General features: G+C 40.0%; 1 protein-coding gene across 4 annotated transcripts in view; it reads right to left on the minus strand.

The window, feature by feature from the left end:
• Positions 1-20,664, minus strand: part of LOC131691722 (protein grainyhead) — a 774,648-nt gene that overhangs the window by 26,347 nt on the left and 727,637 nt on the right. For all 4 annotated transcript variants that reach the window (XM_058978335.1, XM_058978337.1, XM_058978338.1 and 1 more), the window contains one exon: positions 9,486-9,584. In XM_058978335.1, coding sequence (XP_058834318.1) covers positions 9,486-9,584 — 99 coding nt within the window. The remainder of the gene's footprint in view (positions 1-9,485; positions 9,585-20,664) is intronic.

Genomic DNA, 20,664 nt, shown 5'->3' on the forward strand with positions numbered 1-20,664 from the left:
TTGACAGATTTGTAAGCTGTAACTGACCGAAGGAATTCATTGCACTTTTCTTGCTTGATGTCAGCCAACCTACAACGGGTAATCCGAAAGGTACCCATAATTAGATCATTCCTTATTCCGTGCTGATGATGCCCCTCCTTGCCATCTATATTGCGAATGGACCAAACCATCAACGCAGTGTCGGGCGTCCGGACTATTAAAACGTAACTAACGGTTTCCCGGCTGCCCTTCCCGGTGTTCACTTGCCCATTAACACCATCCTTCCAAAGATGCAGATTGCAGCCTGACTCTTCCCGCTACTACTACCACAACAACCCGCACCACACTGCAGTTTTGTTTTTGTTCGTTCCCCTTTTTTCGCACATTTCCTAATCGAGCGCGGCCAGAGCTCCTGTTTTAGTACCCTGGAGGCATAAGGCAACTCAACACGGAGACCGAGCCGGAGATGCTTTGGAACGATGTGCTAATGATCTCATTCGGCTTTCACTGGACGTGGAAGTGACAGCGGACTGTTGGGTCAGTGGCCGTAATAATATATCGAAGAACCATTTCCTGCGCCGTAGTCGTTATGTTGAGTGAACAAACTTTGAAGCTCGTATACGCTTGTATGGAATACTTGCGTTCAAATAAAAAAATTCATTAACGGGAACATACACATTGTCAACTAGAATATATTTTAAACATTTTAATCCGCAGCTGTCATTGAATCAAAACAAATCAATTGAAAAAATAATTTGGTTTTAAGTCTAGTTGTGGCAGAACCATAGGTTTATGTAAAACTAGGAAATGATAGTTGATTTCATCGGTAGTACGATGTCGCTAGATTCGTAATTTGTTTTGGAAACTATCGGATTTCAGAAGATGTAGCCAAAGCGTCTTGACCGATTTCCGCGGTAAGACACTGAATCTGATCTATAATCACGAATAAGGATGATTATTTTTGCATTGAAAATTTTGCTGGGAAATTAAAATTATTTGTTGTCAAGGCTATTATCACTCGAAAATCTAAAACAATGCCATATTTTTATGATGTTTTCTTTCTAAATTGTTATTGGCTTTCATTGAATATATTCGTATAAAATTTTGGCTAAGAAGATTCATCTTATAATACCTAACGATGTACAGTTTACATCAGATCATCAGCTACATTATATATATTTTGCGATTATATTACTTGATAGTGCGTGTAAAGAGTTTTAAGATTCCGTATTGATATTATACCTATCCACAAACAAAAGTTATTTTTTAAATACTTTTTGTGGTTCGCGTAAGTTGACGGTACTATTTACAGTGCAAAAATTGTCATAGTGATATCCCAAGTTAAGCTGTAAGGTTTTTCGCGTCATATATTCTTATCTATGGAAATAAAAATAATGCAACGCATACTTTGATAACATTCAGAGATGTTGCAAACAGTTGCCCTTTCATGGAACGTGTCCTGATTTACATAAAAACCGTCCACTGGCCCCGGTCTCCCCTAAAACATATTATTTATGAGTCAAATGTATTTCAAACTAGCCATTTCTCGAGAAAAAAGTATTTTTTTTTTCAAACGGCAGTAGAAAAGAATCCCTACTTTACTCTCTTCGTCTGCCACTGTCGGCAACCGTCTGCCATACTTTTATAGACACTTTTGATTAAATGTTCCGTAAAATGTCCTAGCAATATGGGTACCTCTTTGCGACTAGCTTTATTATATTTTTTTATAAATATTTTATGATAAAATATTATTTCGTAAAAATGTTTGCATGAAAATATTGTCAAATTCAGTTTTAGGAGCATCCTGCATTTAATATCCTACAGCTGTGTAGACTATATATAGCTTCTCATTCGCACAGTGACTCTCGGAGTGTGTAGTCGTTTTTTCAGTCCGTGCAGTGTAGCGCAGTAAAGCAAAGCTAGCCAATCCGCTTTTAAGCTTATCTTGAGCGTTCTCCGCCTCTGTAAGGTTTTGGAATGTTTTCTTTTGTTATGTGTGCGCGTTAACCGTTATTCGATCAGCAGAACAGTGGAAATGTTTCTCATTTTATGAGCTGCTTGGATACCGTTATAAATAAAAGATAAGTATCGCTTTTATATTACGTTCCCCTTTCTTGGTTCTCCTATCAACGTGCACTGAGCAGTAGGTCCGTGCAAAAATGACTTCCCCTGACAACGGTTCGCCTCAAGGTGAGATAGATGTAGAAACAAAATCGACGTCCCGACTCATGGTATATCTATGCTCGTTCACCTGGACTTATTACCGGACAAAAGGCACAAAATGTTCGAACGATATTCGCCCGTGATTGAAAATTCGCCCTGATAAGCTTCGGTTGATGGAAAACAGTCTACAAAAAAACTTACAAATGTTATTGCTTGCTACGGACCGATTAACAAGGAGTATAGAGTATATGTACCAGTTAATCGGACTTAAATCCGTGGGGTCGTTTCCGATTCGAGTTTGAATTCCGCGGATCTGCTGGCGTATGGGGTTGGCTGCTTTAAAGACCCATGCTTCAGTCAGTGACGATACTGGAGTCCAAACGTTTGCACTCAGTATTAGCCGCAGCTGACGGGAAGAGGACATAGGATAACATAGACTCTTACCGGGTGACCTTCGCCAGGTCTGCCCTACCTAACTACGACCTCTTTGCCAAGATTCGTTTACTTGTTCGTCTTTTGTGCTGGGACACACAGACTCTCATTATAATAATCAGGCTCGTTGTGCTAAATGCGTTGGAAATCATGTAGACGATTCCGGTTAAAGTGATGTTGAAAAATGTCTCTACTGTGGGGAAATCCACATGATCTCCTCATATGTCCTGCATACAAACAGCGCGAGGAGAAACTGAAGGGTTCCATGCAGGAACGCTCTGCTAAAAAAATGGCTACGCCACCGGTTTCTACGAATATCTACACTAACTTGTCTACTGACGAATGCGACTGTGATGACCCCCCGGTAGGACCCCTTTTTGCTGCGCCCAGAAGCAATAGAAAAATGAGAAACATTTTCTCCCCTAAGCTTCGGTATAAAGGGCAGAAGGTGTCCCTTCCAGGCTCTCTAGAAATAACCTCTCGAGGAAGTAGTGGTGCAAAACCGAAGCAAGCAGCTTCTAATCCTAGAAACCTTAACTCAGAAAAGGAGTTCCTAGTACTTCCTTGGACATCAAAAACCAAGAGAAAGAAGCTTGCTTAATAAATGTTTCTGATATTATGGACCGTGATATTACAACTTTAAATTTTTCTGACCCTCTTGAAAGCATCTTGATAAGTTTTCTCACTGCAGTAAAAAGTTTCCTGATGCAGTTAACTGCAAAATAACTCCTCCTTTCAGCCATTGTAACCTTCGATGGCAAATTCATCGAACGAGGTCACCTATTTGAGCACTGTCTTATTGGGGAATTGCAGGATGCATCGATTCCTTTAACATTTTAACAAATAGTTTGAAATGCGATGTATTTGTATTGTGCGAAACATGGTTAACTTCAGAAATAGACCTCATGATTTTAATATTATTCACTTAGATCGAGTAGACTCATACGAAGGAGGACTTTTGGGGATCAAAAAGTTTTATTCTTTTAATCAAATCGACCTCCACTCGACACCAGGCATTGGAGTTGTCGCTTGCCAAACTAGAATTAAGGGCGAAGACCATTGCTTTTATGATGATAGTCGAACTACCTCACTCCTCGAGCTTTGTGACAACTTCAATATGCCCATTTTAAAACATCCCACACTCCCGAGTGCCTTACCCAAGTAACCATAAGCATTAAGCCATGGCACTATATTGGCTATAAGCTTTACAAGTGCATTTAGTGCCATTATAGAGCCAATAAAAATGCTATTGAAATGCTGTGGGTTTATTTGTTATGCAACTCTTCCTGAAGATTATATTCGGCATATTTCATTTCAATCGAACATTTGCAATATAGTCTAGGGAGCAAACGCAGCGCACTTACCGTGATGAACGACACAAGGTACCTCAGTTCGAGACTGACTAAAGGTAATTTTCGTAAAACATTCATATTATGTGCGAACGAAAACCCGTTAAGGATATTCATTACAATGGATTAAAAGAGATACAATCACGTTTTTAAACAGAACATCTTATTTTAAAGTTTTTCCTTTTTGCTCATCATACATAAAGGAAACATAAGAAATGGTTTCAAACCCATGGCGGACAATGACAGCCAACTAAAACTTTTTAATAGCATTAGTATTGCCAATATAAGGCTTTCAAAATTGACATTTGTGCGCTGGTGCTATATAATAGCATTAGTACTGCAGAAACGAGCTGTCAATCTCTGCACAGTGATAGCACTATATTTCGCCTTTTCTGGCATAATATCAGAATTTTTTGCCCTCGTGCTGTCTCTTCCAGTGTGCATCATTTTCAATCGCTCTCGCGCTGAAGGCATTTTTCCTATCGCCTGGAAAGAAGCTGCTATCGTTCCCATTCACAAGGCTGGAAATATTCACAACGTAGAAAATTACAGAGTTATCTCATTATTAAACTGTCTCTTCAAAGTTCTCGAAAAGCTGGTCTACAACGTCACGTATGCAGCTGCATCCCACATTATCTCGGAGTATCAACACGGGTTTGTCACAAAACGATCAACAACTTCTAACCTGATAGCTTACACTTCTAAGTTGTTTCCCACCGTCGAGAAGCGTCATCAGGTGGATGCAATTTACGTCGATTTCTCAAAAGCTTTCGACAAAGTACCGCACTACATCGCAATCTTGAAATTAAAGCGTTTGGGATTTCCCACCTGGTTGCAGTCGTATCTTTCCGATCGCTCGGCATTCGTGAGTATAAAAACACGCGCTCAAGTACATGCAGAACACCCACAGGTGTCCCGCAAGGCAGTCATCTGGGCCCGCTTATTTTTATTCTGTTTATTAACGATATCTGTAGTCGGATCAAGTCTGGGAAATTGCTGTTCGCAGACGATCTCGAAATCTTCCGAACTATCGCTTCTGCACTTGACGCCGTAGTGCTTCAAGAAGATATCTGTACTATTTAAGAATGGTGTACGCTTAACGGAATGGAAGTCAACGTTAATAAATGCAAAGCAATCAGTTTCGGACGCTTGCTTACTCCAGGACGTTATGAATACAGCCTAAAAGGAAGAACAATTGAAAGCGTTGACTCGATCCGAAACTTGGGAGTGCTCTTCGATAGGAAGTTGAGCTTTTCCGACCATATCACCGCGACAACTGCTAAGGCTTTCGGAATACTGGGCTGCACCCACTTTACTGTGCCCTGATCAGTAGTGTTCTGGAGTATGCTGTGCAAGTGTGGACACCATACCATGCCGTTCAAATTGACCGACTAGAGCGTATACAAAGATGTTTTGTGCGATTCGCCCTCAGGAAACTTCCATGGAATGATCCAGTTGTGTTGCTTCCTTATGCAGATAGATGTATGCTACTCGGTCTGCAGACTATGGCGACTCGCCGTATCTTCCTGCAAAGAGTTTTTGTTTTCGACTTGCTGTCAGGTAATATCGATAGTCCCGATCTTCTCTCGGGCGTTAATTTGTATGCGCCTCCTCGTGTTCTCCGTAACCCCACTCTGTTGTGGATCCCAAGACACCGTACTTCATATGGACAAAATAATCCACTGGAAAGATGTTACCGCAGATTTAACGAAGCTTCTTCAGTGTATGATTTTAACGTTTCCAAGCGTAGATATAAGATATTAATAAGAAATATATAGTTTTAAAATGTGTCTGTACGGTGTATACCGAAGATAAGGAAAATAAATAAAAAATTATATCAGTATTGAGGGCTTCACGGCCTTTTAAGACAGCTTTATATGTGGATCTAAAGCAGATATTAGGCTACTTCATAATGTTTATTGGTTACTTGGGTAGACTTGGCTTTCTGCTCGACATTGCTGCAGTTAGTTTGTACGTGGAAGCTAATCCCTGATCCCCACGGTAGCGACCATCTGCCCATCATTATCACTATTGCTAACGATTCAGGGTCACCGAATACAATCAATGTTTCGTATGACCTCACACGAAATATTGATTGGAACAGCTATGCATCTCCGATATTCGGCAAAATCGAATCCAAGCATTCATCCTCCCCCTTAAAGGAAATGTTGGGTTCCTAGCTGGTTTGATTCACGACACCGCGATTCAAGTTCAAACTAAACGCGTACCAGACGCGAACTCTCGCGTACCCATGGTGGGACAAAGAGGCGAGTACGCGGAGAAGGCCCGAAAGTTATCGACAATTTGCGGTGTTAGACACGAAGAGTTTGATAAAGGCCAAGAAACGTAGTCATGGGGCCGTTTAGTTGAACAGATTAACTAGAAAAATATCGATGAGCACTCTCAGGGCACGGCGTGGCGTATGCTAAACCGAAATAATACTAACGAGAACGTGAAATATTCAAAAACCGTTGGATATTCTTTAAGGTCTGTTCGGATTCTGCCCCGGAATAGAAGATCTACCGTGCTGCGTTCGCCTACCATAGCGCGAACGAAACACCTTTTTTCGGTGGTGGAGTTCTCACTTCCCCTCTTATCATATACCAATAAAGCTCTAGGGCCAGACAGAATCAAATTAAACTGGTTGAATCTGCCAGACTCTGCCAAGAGATGCGTGTTGAATTTATTTAATAAGTTTCTTGAGGGTAACATTGTCCCTCAATACGGGAGGCAAGTGAAGGTCATCGCCATCCTATAACCAGGAAAACCAGCCTCCGACCACAATTCGTATCGACCGATTGCAATGCGATATATACAATATATTTTTTTTATCAGCCAGGTATTTTATATGCACACTTAGAAAAAAGAACATCCGATGTAAACAACATTGTGACGTATTTTGCTGTCTAATAATGGAATTTTACATGTTTTGACAATTTTGTTTTGACAATTTTGTTTTTACAATTTTGCGTCTCTTTTGATGTAGAACTCGGTTGAATGGAGATGGAGAATTGTGAACAAAGCGCATTTTAATATGTTCTTGAATGTAAATTCAAGTGAATTGTGACCCTTCTTTTATGTGCATCTTGCGAGATGTAAATATTTTTAAGTGTGTGATACTGATATGATTGAACAACTATGGGTTCTCGACTAGTGGATCAGTTACCATTTGATTGCTTTAAATTAATTCATTGAAAATTGATCAAATCAATACTATTGAAAATTTTATTAAATTAGTCAGCATACTACATACTACATATTTCAACGTATAATCCCCTAGCTTAAAAAAATTAAATGTAAATCAAAGAAACTCGCATTTTCAAGCTAACGCAAAAGTAACAAATGAACGAGCTGAATAAAAAATATATAGTATCGAGTAACATGTCAAAAATCTCAAAATAAACAACATTGCAGAAGTTTTTGTCAAGAGGTAGAACTGATCTAGATAATTTATTTTTTATCTAGATAGTATCCAAAGTTGTCAATATAGTGCTCATTTCTAGTCAATTTCCTTTCCCAAAGTCATTAAACCTCTAGGTAGAGTTGTCAGATGGTACAACTTTGAATAATTATCAGTTTATCCATGCAAATCAGAGATTAGATGCAAGTTGTCCGTGGTTAATTATAGTTATTATTTAGTAATAGCTAAACTCAAAAAGTTACGAATTTGATTGGGGCCTTTAAGACAGAATTCTAAAAGAGACAAGATAGATTTCTGAGTCAATCTCGGAACGATTTAATTGGGAAAGATCGATAAACTTTTCAAGGAGATACACTGTAATAACTAGTGCTCCATTTGCAATATTAAAAAGGTTTGCCATTTAAAAAATCGGCATAACAATAAAAAATCGGTATTTTTAGAGGTTTCATCGGTATGGATTACAAAAATCGGTATAAATACCTCAAAATCGGTATATCTGGCAACGTTGCCTCCTGGATGCATATCTAGAGCGCTAGTGGTGTGGTGGTCGAAAGTAGCATCCTATCCCACTTAAAAGTTTGAAATATTGTTTATGACATTTTTTGTGTACTTGTCCCGGAAAGGACGGTTTTCGTATGAGGATCATTGGATCCATTGGACTTTTGGTCCGCACAACACTTTGGATGTGAACATCAGAAAATATTTCAAAAACTTGGACTAAAAGTTTTTTTTTGCGTGATTACACTTTTGTAATATTGATACCTGTATTTTTAGGCATTGCAATTGCCAATCGCTTTCGATTTGTTTCGATCGTGATGTTCTGACAGAAAAGAGAATTCCTGCTTGCAATTTGAACATCTACTTTTCGCAGTTACGTAAGGTAACAATATGTTATCCTTGATCACCATATTATCAATATGTTTTATCAACTACAGTTGCCTCAATAGTAACTCAGTTTGATTAAATTTACATAAATTGTTTATTTTAAAATACTCAGCTTTCAGGTCGCCGATGCGATACTTCTAACACGTTCGATTTTCACTTCTAGATACTTAAGGTCCGTTCCAGTACCAGGAGAAACTGGAAGTACTCCGGAGAAAATCGTTCCTGTACTCTCTTCTTCTCTTTTTTCTTCTTCTGGTAGCAAACCGGAGTAAAAAAGAGCAAAGATTTTTTGCTCCTGTTTACTCCGGAGTGACTTCCGTGTACTGGAACAAACCTTTAAAAAGATGTGCCTACTACCGAATTCTTCGGCAACCTTCGCCAAACAAACCGAGTTCAGTGACATTTCTTCGAACGACACATACGGTGTACGCACAGTAACTTCCGAGCTCTCAGTTGATGAAGTACATCGCAAATTAAGGACAATTTTGCGCACATTGACCGGCCAATTTAATCGATCCGCTGCGGAGCCGAACAAAATACGCTTCACGCTGCTCCCGTCGTTTCCAAGGATTCATCGCCGAGCAGAAAACGCGTAACAATGTCAATTCTTCGTCAAGCTTCCGTGACCCGTATGCAGCCCGTGATGGACTTGTTCTGTGCAGAATTTTTTCCCCACCCCGGCAACGGCAGGTTTGCGTTCGGGCATCCTGACGCTTGTACCTTCCCCCCTCCCCCTCCTCCTCTCGCACTGTCCTTTCGTAATAAATTGATTTGATGCCCAAAGTATGATAGAGTATCAACATAAAATTATCATTAATTTGCATTCAAATTTTCCACAGCGATCTGCAGTTTTTGCTTTGTTCCCCTTAGCGCATCTTCAAAAGCACAGCGCTCACCGGCATGTAGCTGCCGGACCGTGTAATCGATCGCAAACGATCGGACTGCTTATGTGTGTAGCTCTGGGAAGAACATCGAGCGAGGAAAATTAATAATTCAATAGTCGGAGCGGTCGGTTGATGGCTGTTTGGCTGAAGGTTGACACGAAGAAGCGGGGTTCCGGGTAAAGAAAAATAACTTTCCCGCCAACATTTATCGCCCCGCGGGTTACAAACAGGTAGATAAATTCGCTGGATAAGCGAACGTGTGTACTTGTGAATGAGCTTTGATCGAGTGCGCCGGGGAAAGCGGGGTATCACGAACCGAGAGACATTTGTAAGGTTCCTGTTTACAATGGAGGCTAGATGTCGGTCACTTACCTTATCACAAAATACTTTGATTTGACAGTAACCCCTATGGCACACGCTGGTATCCCGTGGATCCTCGAACGTGTCGATTTGCAGGTGGAGTGGCAGGCCCTGGAAGGAAAGAAAGAAAGAAGAGAAACGGATATTTAGCACCACTGACTGCAAAGCGCTGGACCGTCGGACGGATCGTCGACGTTGGTGTAGCTTTCGCTTAGATTTGGGTCACCAATGAGGGCACGCGGGTATACGAAGACTTATGTAAAGTCCCCGGCGGCCGTATTGCACTGTGCTGCACATAATTTTCCCGGCACGTGAAATTACAGTTATGAGCGGTGCACGGTAATTTGCGTAGGCTTTGAAAATAGCACCACTGACCACCCGTTGATAAAATGTAAGAAAATTTCTTTGGTTTTAATGCAACTCAATCATAAATCTCGGGGGCCGAAGGTTTAGCAATTGCACGTCCGAAAAAAAGGCTTGAGGACGTTGGTAATCTGCGCCTGGACGAATGATGATGATGCTGAAGACGATGATCACTATAACACCTACAAAAAAGTACCGGCAGTGACTTGATACTACCCACGATGATGGTTTATTATCCTTGGCACCAGAGCATCACGATTTTAGTCCCTTGCTTTATCTCGAACACCTGTCTTTGTTTTGATGATTTTCCTCTTTTTTATTCGTGGGTTGCATAGCTTCACCGGTGTTATTTTTTTGTTACGATTCCAATCTTTCCACGACTGCATGGTTGGCTCCGAGATAGTCCGCGGCAAGAATGTGTTCGTTTTATTACACAGTTTCTTCATTATCCGCCAACAAGGCAACGGACTATCCATCCTACATTCCGGTCCTCCCGATCGACGTTTGGCTTTTTGGGTTCGATCGAATCGAATCGTTTCATTTCTTTTCTGTCCTATTTAGTCCATTATAATATGTTCATTCATGGATTTATCTCAAATGACAGGCTAGATAAAACTGTTGATTTTCTAACCCTCTCTCTCTCTCTCTCTCTCTCTCTTTTGCTATATTCTCGACTTTGGGTGTTGTTTCTTCTTTGCTTAGAGATCTTTTGCTTCATAAAATAATAAAACTTGGAAAGATTCGCCAAATGATATCTACTGGAAAGGTGGGGTTGAATGCACATGAATCAAGCGAGGTTTGAAAGTTGAACGGACGAATTTATAGATGGATTTACGGATGGCGGGTTTGGTTCATGACATCATAGCTATTGGAATTATAGTTTAAATGAATGATTCGTTTGGTAAACCCAAAGCGAACACCTAATGCAAGAAAACTTGGACGCTAAAAGCATCACGTCACCCAAACTCGCTGCATTGTACATATTCATGTAGAAATTTTGCCTAGCTTCTCGAAGTTATGTATCGCTATAACAAGTCCAGGTATTATCGTTATATGATTTTTTCATGTATGTATAAGCTTTGCATTATACCAGATGTACTGCAGAAAATGCATTAGAATCAGGCTTATATGCATGGAAGTGAGGTAACTCGTGGTTCCACTTACAATGTTGACTCGTAATGACCGAAACCACACCAAATGTACATACAATCAGGCATTCGAGAAGGCTATTTGGTAGGATGCATGATCTCAAGCCCACGACGGATTGATTAATAACCCTCTGTATGGAACGATATGTAGCTGTTTTGCTACGAAAGAAATTAATTATTCATAAAATACAACGGTAATAAATTTACAGTTTGCTGCAAAATCTATAAATAAAAGTCGCAACATCTCCGCGATCGAGCAAACAATCGAAATTTCTCACACAAATTTCCCTCCGTCCATTTCGAAAGCTGGGTATCCCGTAGGAGCAGCAACTCCATCATGTCTGTGTCACTGCCATCCAGGCCGGACAACAAGAAAGTCGAACAAATTGAATATAAATAACAAGGCGCGGATAAATTTATACGTTATAAATCTTGAGATTAGCACTTAAAATATATATCATTTTCCCTGCCCACCACTCGGCCGCTGCCACATCCAAAGTTCGCTTCTTAGTCCCTACTGTCGTTTTTTTTCGTTGTACCGACCAAATCTGCCCTTGGTCCATCTGATTACAGCTGGTATTGCCTTGCTCAGTGCTTCGCTATCGAATGAACTGAAACGTGTCCAAGAACCCACCATCCTTACATCTACTGGCCGGCTGCCGTACCGTCGGGGAATAATCTCGATTTTCACACATAACTTTTGTTTACTTTGTTCGCTTCCTGACTCGCGGCTTGGTGGTTCAGGTGCACACTGCTGGTGTCACGTATAAATCAGACCCTGCCCAAACAACGTCAGGCGTCATCGCGGTCAGGTTGTGCGATAGCAACGTGGAAGTAGAAACCGATGATAGAATGTGTGCGTGTATTTGTACTACACACATGCAGAAATACCAATCCAACTGATTGGGTTTTTAGTTGCTTTGAGATTATACGCTGGACCACAGTAAAATCGAAGCAGGAAGTGTTCGGTTCATGTCGGTTGTGTGTTACGTTATAATTTTCGACAAATGAGACACGTATTTTTTGCCTGAAAGCACACGTGTTGCGCCCCATTGGCCTACCAGATTTCACGAAATTTTTATTCATATCAAGGCCATGTAAAAAGTTGTTTCAAACAAATTATCACTGCAAATAGAATTTTGGATATTGCTTAGTTTGAAGCGAGATCAAGTCAAGGATTCCGTGAGGTAGTGAAGTGATATTACACATGCACTGAAGACCTACGAGATTAAAATAATACAATAATACTCAAATTGCTTATACTCTGGAAATGTTCAAAAATGCTATTCTACATGATATTGATTATTGATTGGTACTTGTTATTGACAGCTGTGTCTGAGATAGGCTAGAATTTTCTATTGCGCGGTTTTCGCAAGATTTTATGAAAATCTTTTTTTATTAAGAATATTTTTCTGATTAAATAGAGAAATTTAGTAATCCCATTCGTTTTATTGTTAAAATTTTGAAACGGGCATAATCAATCTATAGAAGTTAAAATTTGTATGAGCATTCTTGAATTGTAAGCCACGGTATAACACAATTCACGGGTTTTCTATTCTGTCTCACACGAATCACTTTGATGTTGAACTTAAAAAAGCAAATTGAATAAACTTTATCTACTATTGTATATTTCTTCATGGTGGAGAAAAATGTATAACTATAACTAGGTTTGTCGAGAAAATTCTTTAAAATCACCTTTGCGCGTGAATGACACAAAACCTATAACAAAATTAGTTATGGAATTTTCGTTTGACTTCTTGCGGGACATCACTGCGGGACTAGGAGTTTGCCGAGAACAACAAATTGCGATTTCGTTTATTTGGAGTTGGCGTCAATCCGGCGCTAGCTTAGTTCTGTCACTAAGTTAGTGTCGGATTCTGATGAGACGAAGTCGAAACGCAAATTATATAACAACTTCAATCTTTAGCTATCAAAAGCGGTATTGAATATTTCTCCTATCGGTGTGTGTAACTATCAATTACCGTAAACCGGAGTGACTTCTATCACTTTTCGAAGTAATCATTAGATATTTTTAGCCTCGACCCATTTTTTCAACTTTAATATTTTTAACCTATGTTGGTACTGATATAACATTGAATGGTTTTACCTAGCTATTTCCATTTGCAACGATTTGTCGAAAAACAAGAATTTCATTTTGAAGTCTGTTTTAGTATTCCGGGGTGACTTTGATCATCTGTATCTTAACCCACATTAATCATTGATATATTTTTTCCATTCAAATGTTTGTTTAAACTAATTCCTAACAGCTGGCTATTGTTAAAAATATGTGAATAAGCATTGTACAAAGTATTTTAATATAATTGTAAATTTCGAGTCATGGAAATAAAAATTTTAAAATCGTCCGATTCTAATCCAGACCCCGAGTCCGAGACAGATCACGGATTCGGACCAGTCCATGGATCCGAGCCAGTTCAGTCTAGATTATGGTCAGTTCCGGAATCCGGACCAGTACCCGAATCCGAAAAAGTTCACGGATCCGGACCAGTTCCCCTTTTCCCCTTACCAGGTCTGGACCTAAATCAGGCCCAGACTTGGTGCTTAGATTCAGGCAAGTAAGCTAATTTTTCTGACGAGCTCGTGAGATGGTATTTTTGCACTGATTTTGACAAACAAGCATTCGTTGGAAAGGTTAACGTCTGGCAACGTTTTGGCCATAATGATTTGATGCCTGGCAAAATGTTTTTCAATCTAAATCCAATAAGGCGAAGGTGCTTTTTTCGATGTTTTTAAAATCGAGGTGTACGAAAGGTCACTATATTCGAGGGTTAATAAAACATTGTACACGTCTAGAAAGTTATCGGTTCACCTTTTATTAGAAGAGTATGAATACTGCAAATTATTTAATCCCTTCAGGCCTATGTTGTTTGTGGACAACAACGTTTTTCAACAGCTATAACTTTTGATTGAGACAAGATTTTCTCGCAAAAACAAGTAAGGTTAATAAATGCGACTATTGCCTTTCATTTGAGTATTAACAAGGCATTGTAATTCTCTCTCACTCACGCGAGAAGTAGCTTATCCGATGTCCAACTTTTTTCCTTCTCACCGGAGAAGGTGATAAAAATTTAATTTCGTGGAAATCAATTAAAACTTAAAAAAAATACATTTAATTACAAAGAAAAGCGGCAAAGAAGTATGATTAACTTGTGTTTTCGTGTTTTGGAATAACGACAGCAAAGCAGCGAACGCAAAAAGGATACCGTGATAAACTCATTCACTCATTCTCCGGCTGTTTTATTTATCCGGAGAAATAACACGTTGTATTTATCCGGAGAAGTTGTGTGAGTGCCAATAACTTTTTGTGTGAAAATGTGAGTTTTTATTGTCGCACTAGTAAATTATCCGGGCGCATTTACTCATATGAGCGATAAATGCAATGCCTGGTATTAACAGTTAAAAGCATCAGCTCTAGACCTGAAGTTATTGCAATTAGTCTGATTGGATTCCGATGAAGTAGTGCTGCCAGAGACAGTTTACGTTGACGACGGAAAATGATTTTTTTTATATATCTTCGTTATGTTGCAATATCATTGAAAACTGATCAAACTTATCAATTTAGACTGTGTTTGGCTACGTTTTCCTCGCAATGGACTATTGTAAATATTCTAGGAGAATTGTATTGAGCATTGGAAGGTAAAAATTGAGCAGCTTCTAGCACCGCTAGGAGAGCACCCTAGTGTAAACTGTGTCCATACCGCAGAACTTGACCGATCTTCACTATCAGCCCAACGAACTCACGGCCTTACTTCCCGACAAAATAAACGATGCACAGAACCGGTAGATAACTATTCAGGTATTTCGGATCGCGGAGTAAAAGCGAACTAGCTTGTTCGATTGCTATAAGTAGACTGACTGTGTATTTTAACGATAGGATCGACAGCCCCAGTGGTTAGTAGTATGGGTATATTTAACCGGCAGTACCGGCATCAAAATTAGTTTACAACCGGACACCCAGATTCACCTGATTCCAAATTAGGTATAGTTCATTTTCTATATATATCAACTGATAATAATAATAATCCATTTGCAATTCAACACTAACAAGTTTCTTCGTGCTCCATCATACTGTTGTCTGCAGTTTCATCCGAATCGTCCAGATCTGCTAGTTGACACCAGCGTTTGATACGATCAGCTGCATACACCGTAGTTCGCATTCGATTCGAGTTGCGCACGCCCGGTAGATCCTCCAACTCGTAGCGATCATTGCCCAACACGGATTTTACCACATATGGGCCCTTGTATTTCGCCTCCAGCTTGCGACTGTGGCCCATCGCGGTAAGATCTCGCTCTACTAACACCATGTCATCCACCTGATAATGACTCGGTTCCTTTCGTCGTTCGTCGAAATATCGCTTTTGCATTCGTTGTCTATTCTCGATAGCATGCATCGCCTGTTGTCTCAGCTCCTGAGGGTTCTCCAACACATTGTTCCCCTCATCGTGTAGCGATAAAATGATGGCATTCTGATGTATGTCACGTGGCGTATAGGATAATACCAACGCACTCGGTGTTACATTTGTAGTTGAATTTGGCATATTGTTGATCGACCACTGGATTTTCGGCAAATGCTCATCCCAACGCACGTTGTGCTCACCCACCATACAACGAATTGCATTTAGCACTGTTCGGTTGGCTCTCTCGGCTTGACCGTTTGCTCTCGGAGATCCAACAGCTGTTTTGATGTGTGTTATTGCGTTCACCCGACAATACTCCTCGAATAGTTTGGCAGTGAAAGCCGAGCCCCTATCCGTCACCATGCGATTTGGTGTTCCAAACGTAGCAGTAACATCCTCCAAGAAATTCAACACAGGCGCAGTTTTTGTTGAACGCACTGCTCGGACTACCACAAACTTAGAAAATCCACAAGTTAGAAGCACCACATACGAATTTCCTCGTGCTGATCGCACAAATGGGCCCATGTGGTCCATGTGCACTGTACTGAATGGAACGGGCTCTTTCGGTACACTATGCAAGTATCCGGCATTGGGTAACGGTCTTTCACTGTCTTTTTATTTAATAAACGGTAATCTACTGCCATTCGGAATGAACCGTCTTTCTTTGGCACCATTACGACTCGGCTACTATACGGCGATTTCGACTCTTCCACAATACCGGCTTCTATCAGCTCTTCCACTAAACCACGCAGAGCAGTCTCTCTTGCATACTCCATACGATGTGGTTTTACATACACTGGCTCTTGATCACTTAATACGATCTTCATTTCCGTACCTTTCGCGACACCTAACTCATTCATATCCTTTGCGAAGCACGAGCGGTACCGATTCACTAGCTTTAGAATTTCTTCTTTTGAACCCTCTACGTTCAAATCATCAACTTCAATTGGCGAGTATTTTACTTGGCTGTCGATTGTGTACATCGACTCATATTTCCGCGGCTGCACTTCTACTACCATCTGGTTTACGTTTCCCGAATCTGCATTGTGATCACTATCACGTCGAAATTCCACTTTTCCGTTACCTTTCACCATCACTATACCATCTTGGTTGAGCACATCCCGTCCCAATATGATGGCAGTGTTCTGTACCCAATTAGGGACAACGTTCAGCTTAACTGGTACTTCAATCTCATCGAGTTTTACAAAAGACCTCACCATTTTATCGACATCCACCTTTTTGCCACCAAAACCGACCAACGTTGTATTTGTCACTTCACTAGCACCGGCCCTATCGGCGAACCGATATTGAATAGTAGACACTTTGCACCCCGAGTCGATCAAAGCATTCAGTTTCATTCCTCCCACCTCAACCACTTTAATAAAATTGTTTTCCTCTTCTACCACTTGCATTTTTGAGGGTCCAGGTTTCGGTTGTTTCATATTTGGACAATTTTTCGCCATGTGGCCACTAATACCACAACTATAACAGCATCTTTCAGCCACCTTTGAGCAAGCGATCGCCTTATGTCCAGGTTGATTACATCGATAGCACGTAATAACTTTTTCTTTCTTCTCAGTTGTTCGCACACGAGTTGATTCCAACGGGTTATCCATCATACCCTCCATCCACTTCAACTGCGACATCAGCTCATCAACTGTTTCGATTTTTCCTCCGAGTTGTACTCGACATTTGGATACGAACTCGCCTAACCCAGCGATCGCGTATTTCACTACCACACCTTCAGCTAAACCGGCTCGTTTACCCAAAGCAACTTGAGAGTAAATGTACTCTTCAATCGTCTCATCTCTCAATTTTCGACGAGTTGTCATCTGATTGTGGTAGTAAATTGGATCGCGTGCCGACGGGTATGCACGAACCAATTTTTGCGTAAACCGCGTCCATGTAGTAGCTACATCTTGTACTCCAGACCACCACAACTTTGCCGAACCTTCCAGATTCAAACGAGCACAATGTAATTTGGTAGTATCATCCCAATCGTAATGTACTGCCGTAGTTTCGATCTCCTGGATCCACTCTTCCGCTGATAGACACGTGGCGTCTTTTGGGTTGAACTTAGTGACCATTTCTCTCAATTCACGGAAATCTGGACGACGAACTGCGCGATCTGGGACATTCGCCGGTTCCATTGAGGCGATAGTTAAGCGATGTTGCAAGCGTTCGATTTCAGCTTCTTTGGCCGCCAATTCTAACCTTAGCGCCGCGGCATCCTGTTCACCATCTCGAGACATTTTGTTCGTTTTTCGCAATGTCACAAATTGACCACGCGAATTATCAGCACCTGTGTTTCCGAATTCACTTCCGCTCTCGTATTCTTCAGATTCCGACATATGGTCTTGGTCAGAACATGTGATACCACACCAGTCACTAGCACGTATCTATGATAACCATGCGTTTTTTAATTAACCACGGGGTTCTTTTGTCCCGCTATTGTCTACCGATTTCTATAGTTCTAGAACTTTTTACTACGATCACCTCGTATTGTACCACACTTGGCTGCTAATCCTGTCTACAGCTTGTAAACTGTGTCCATACCGCAGAACTTGACCGATCTTCACTATCAGCCCAACGAACTCACGGCCTTACTTCCCGACAAAATAAACGATGCACAGAACCGGTAGATAACTATTCAGGTATTTCGGATCGCGGAGTAAAAGCGAACTAGCTTGTTCGATTGCTATAAGTAGACTGACTGTGTATTTCAACGATAGGATCGACAGCCCCAGTGGTTAGTAGTATGGGTATATTTAACCGGCAGTACCGGCATCAAAATTAGTTTACACTAGTAACAATTGTGGATTTATGATAGTCATAAAACTTAGATTGCACTTGTAGCGTGCTATAAAACCTCAATTGTTACTTGGGCACCTATCTTTATGAAAAAAGGCTTTTCGTGTTGCTTGACCCCATCGTTTTCAAGGAAAAATAGTTTTGAAGCCCTACATGCACTAGAAAAAAGTTGGGCATGAAAGGGTTAAAAATTAATAGCATAAATAATACATGTAATCCATTGATATCATTCAGGTAACACAATAAGGAAGTGGCAAATGATATGAAAAATCACGACACCGCGGAACGAAATTTTGAAAAAATGTTGAAATGTTGTCTTTTTCAGCAGCTGCATCTGGCTTTGTACTTGCGAATGACTTCTTCGGTGTCCCCGTCGTCGCCAGGGTGTAGAATTGAAGTTGTGCATTCCGGCTCACTTGGTTGCTTAGCTGTGCGACGATCACGTTTGCGCTTCGGAGCATTTTTTGGATTCCTTTTCCTTCTCTTTTTAGATCGTTTTTTCAATTATTTACTTCAACAGCATCTTAAATTATTATTTTTTCAACTCCCCGAGCAAACGAAAAGCCCATAATACCCCTATGGTCATGGGGTTTGACATGGGTATTTGAAATGGGTTCAAACCATAAAAACACCATCACCATGGACCGGTAGATTCCAGTTTAAGGACTTTTCAAGGGGCTATGTGGTGTTTGAACCGATACAATTGTGTTCTTAATGGCCTCTTCACTCCGTTTTGGCGTTTTTCGCACGAAATTGCGCACAATTTTCCTGTCAAAATAATTTACATTATAGTAGTGACCTATAGTGTCCCCAAACAGCTGAAATATCGTGCCCCCAAAGCATATGTTTCATGTTGATGTCCTTATTTTTTTAAAACAAAAATATCGAGAAACCAACAAAAAATAGTATTCAGCATGAATTTTTACGTAAGAAAAAGCTAACTTGACATTTTTTTTACATTGATGAAATGTACTGTATTGAGTACAAAAGATAATGCGTTTTCGCAGAACACCACACGAAAACATACACGAGGCCGTAACTAATACAGCTGATGCACAGTAACAACCGTCAACGATGCTTTCTACAGTGTACCCTATTAACGCAACATGTGCGACCTCTGCTCACCATAGCAAAGATACTTTCTACTCTAGCTAACGATTGAACTTTTCCTCAATGACTGGTATACCGGGAAGACAGTGTTGGGAACAACTGGTTGTATTGTTTGCGTGCTGGTAGCAGACTGCATTTTGAGGTGCAACTTCCAACAAAATAAAAAAAACTATGCCCAATGAATTCCTGCAAATAAAAATTCTTATACCAAATGTTATTATGGCAATGTTGTAAGTGAACAAGCAATGATATTGTTTCGTCTATTCAAGCATGGGATGAAATTAATCTTTTCATTTTGTAATGTTGTCCCTAAATGTGATTTCTCAATTGCAAGATAGCGTGATGCCATGCCCAGAGGCGGATCCAGAAAAAAAAATTCGGGAGGGGTCCGAAATTTCGATTTTAAATTGAACATTATACAATTCGTAATACGTAATAACCTTATTAAAAGAATATCAGTTTTGTTAATCAAATTTGGTTTGGAGTAATTTTGAGTTTAAAGCTAATATAAAATTGAAACTAATTAAAAATTTCTCAACAAGTAAAATAATTTCGGAGGGGGTCCGGACTTCCAGGACTCTCCCCCTGGGTCTGCCACTGGTCATTCCTCACCGCATTCTCCGGTCTTCTTTTGCTTGTGCTCTCGTGCGAGTAGGAACTCTTTCTTTTTTGAGAAGCAATTGGAATAGCATTTTTTCACTAATACATTAAACTTTATACTTATTTTGTTATCAACAAGAACTTTCAAAATCTAAGAGTTTTCAATTTGCTTCAACTTATAGCAGAAGCAGTTTTCAGTTTGATGTTATAGTGCAAGCAGCACTTGCAACAAGCAACGACTGTGATTAGTTGCATAAGATAAAGCTTTTACGCCTGCACTGTTTTGGTTTCTAAATCAAATCTAGTCAACAACCGGGCTTGGGTAGTTTTTCTCTATCAGAACATTTCGTTTTGTTTCGTTTGTTCCAAAAACATGGTCGAGATACATTCCCACTAAAAAATTACATTGCAAAATAAATTGCTGAAAATTTTTGTGAACCAAGCAATATGTTCAAACATATTTCGAATCTATAGCAAAAAAAAATACAAAGTAAATTTTGTATAAATGTTATTTTGCCATGAAACTACTATATTCAAGATTATCATTTATATAAATTTTGATTTATGTCTGAGAATATCTGCAAATATTATCTTTTATCAACACTTTTTAAAAACAGTTTTATGAACAATTTAAACATTAAGGCTTCGTTTCGACGTTAAATTACTAAACATAATTTGAAACATCAACAAGTGTCAAAATAAACAAAAACAATTAAAATGAAATTGAGAAAATTTGTCGTTCCA

This window comes from Topomyia yanbarensis, chromosome 3 (assembly GCF_030247195.1).
Source record: "Topomyia yanbarensis strain Yona2022 chromosome 3, ASM3024719v1, whole genome shotgun sequence".
Taxonomy (NCBI): Eukaryota; Metazoa; Arthropoda; class Insecta; order Diptera; family Culicidae; genus Topomyia; species Topomyia yanbarensis.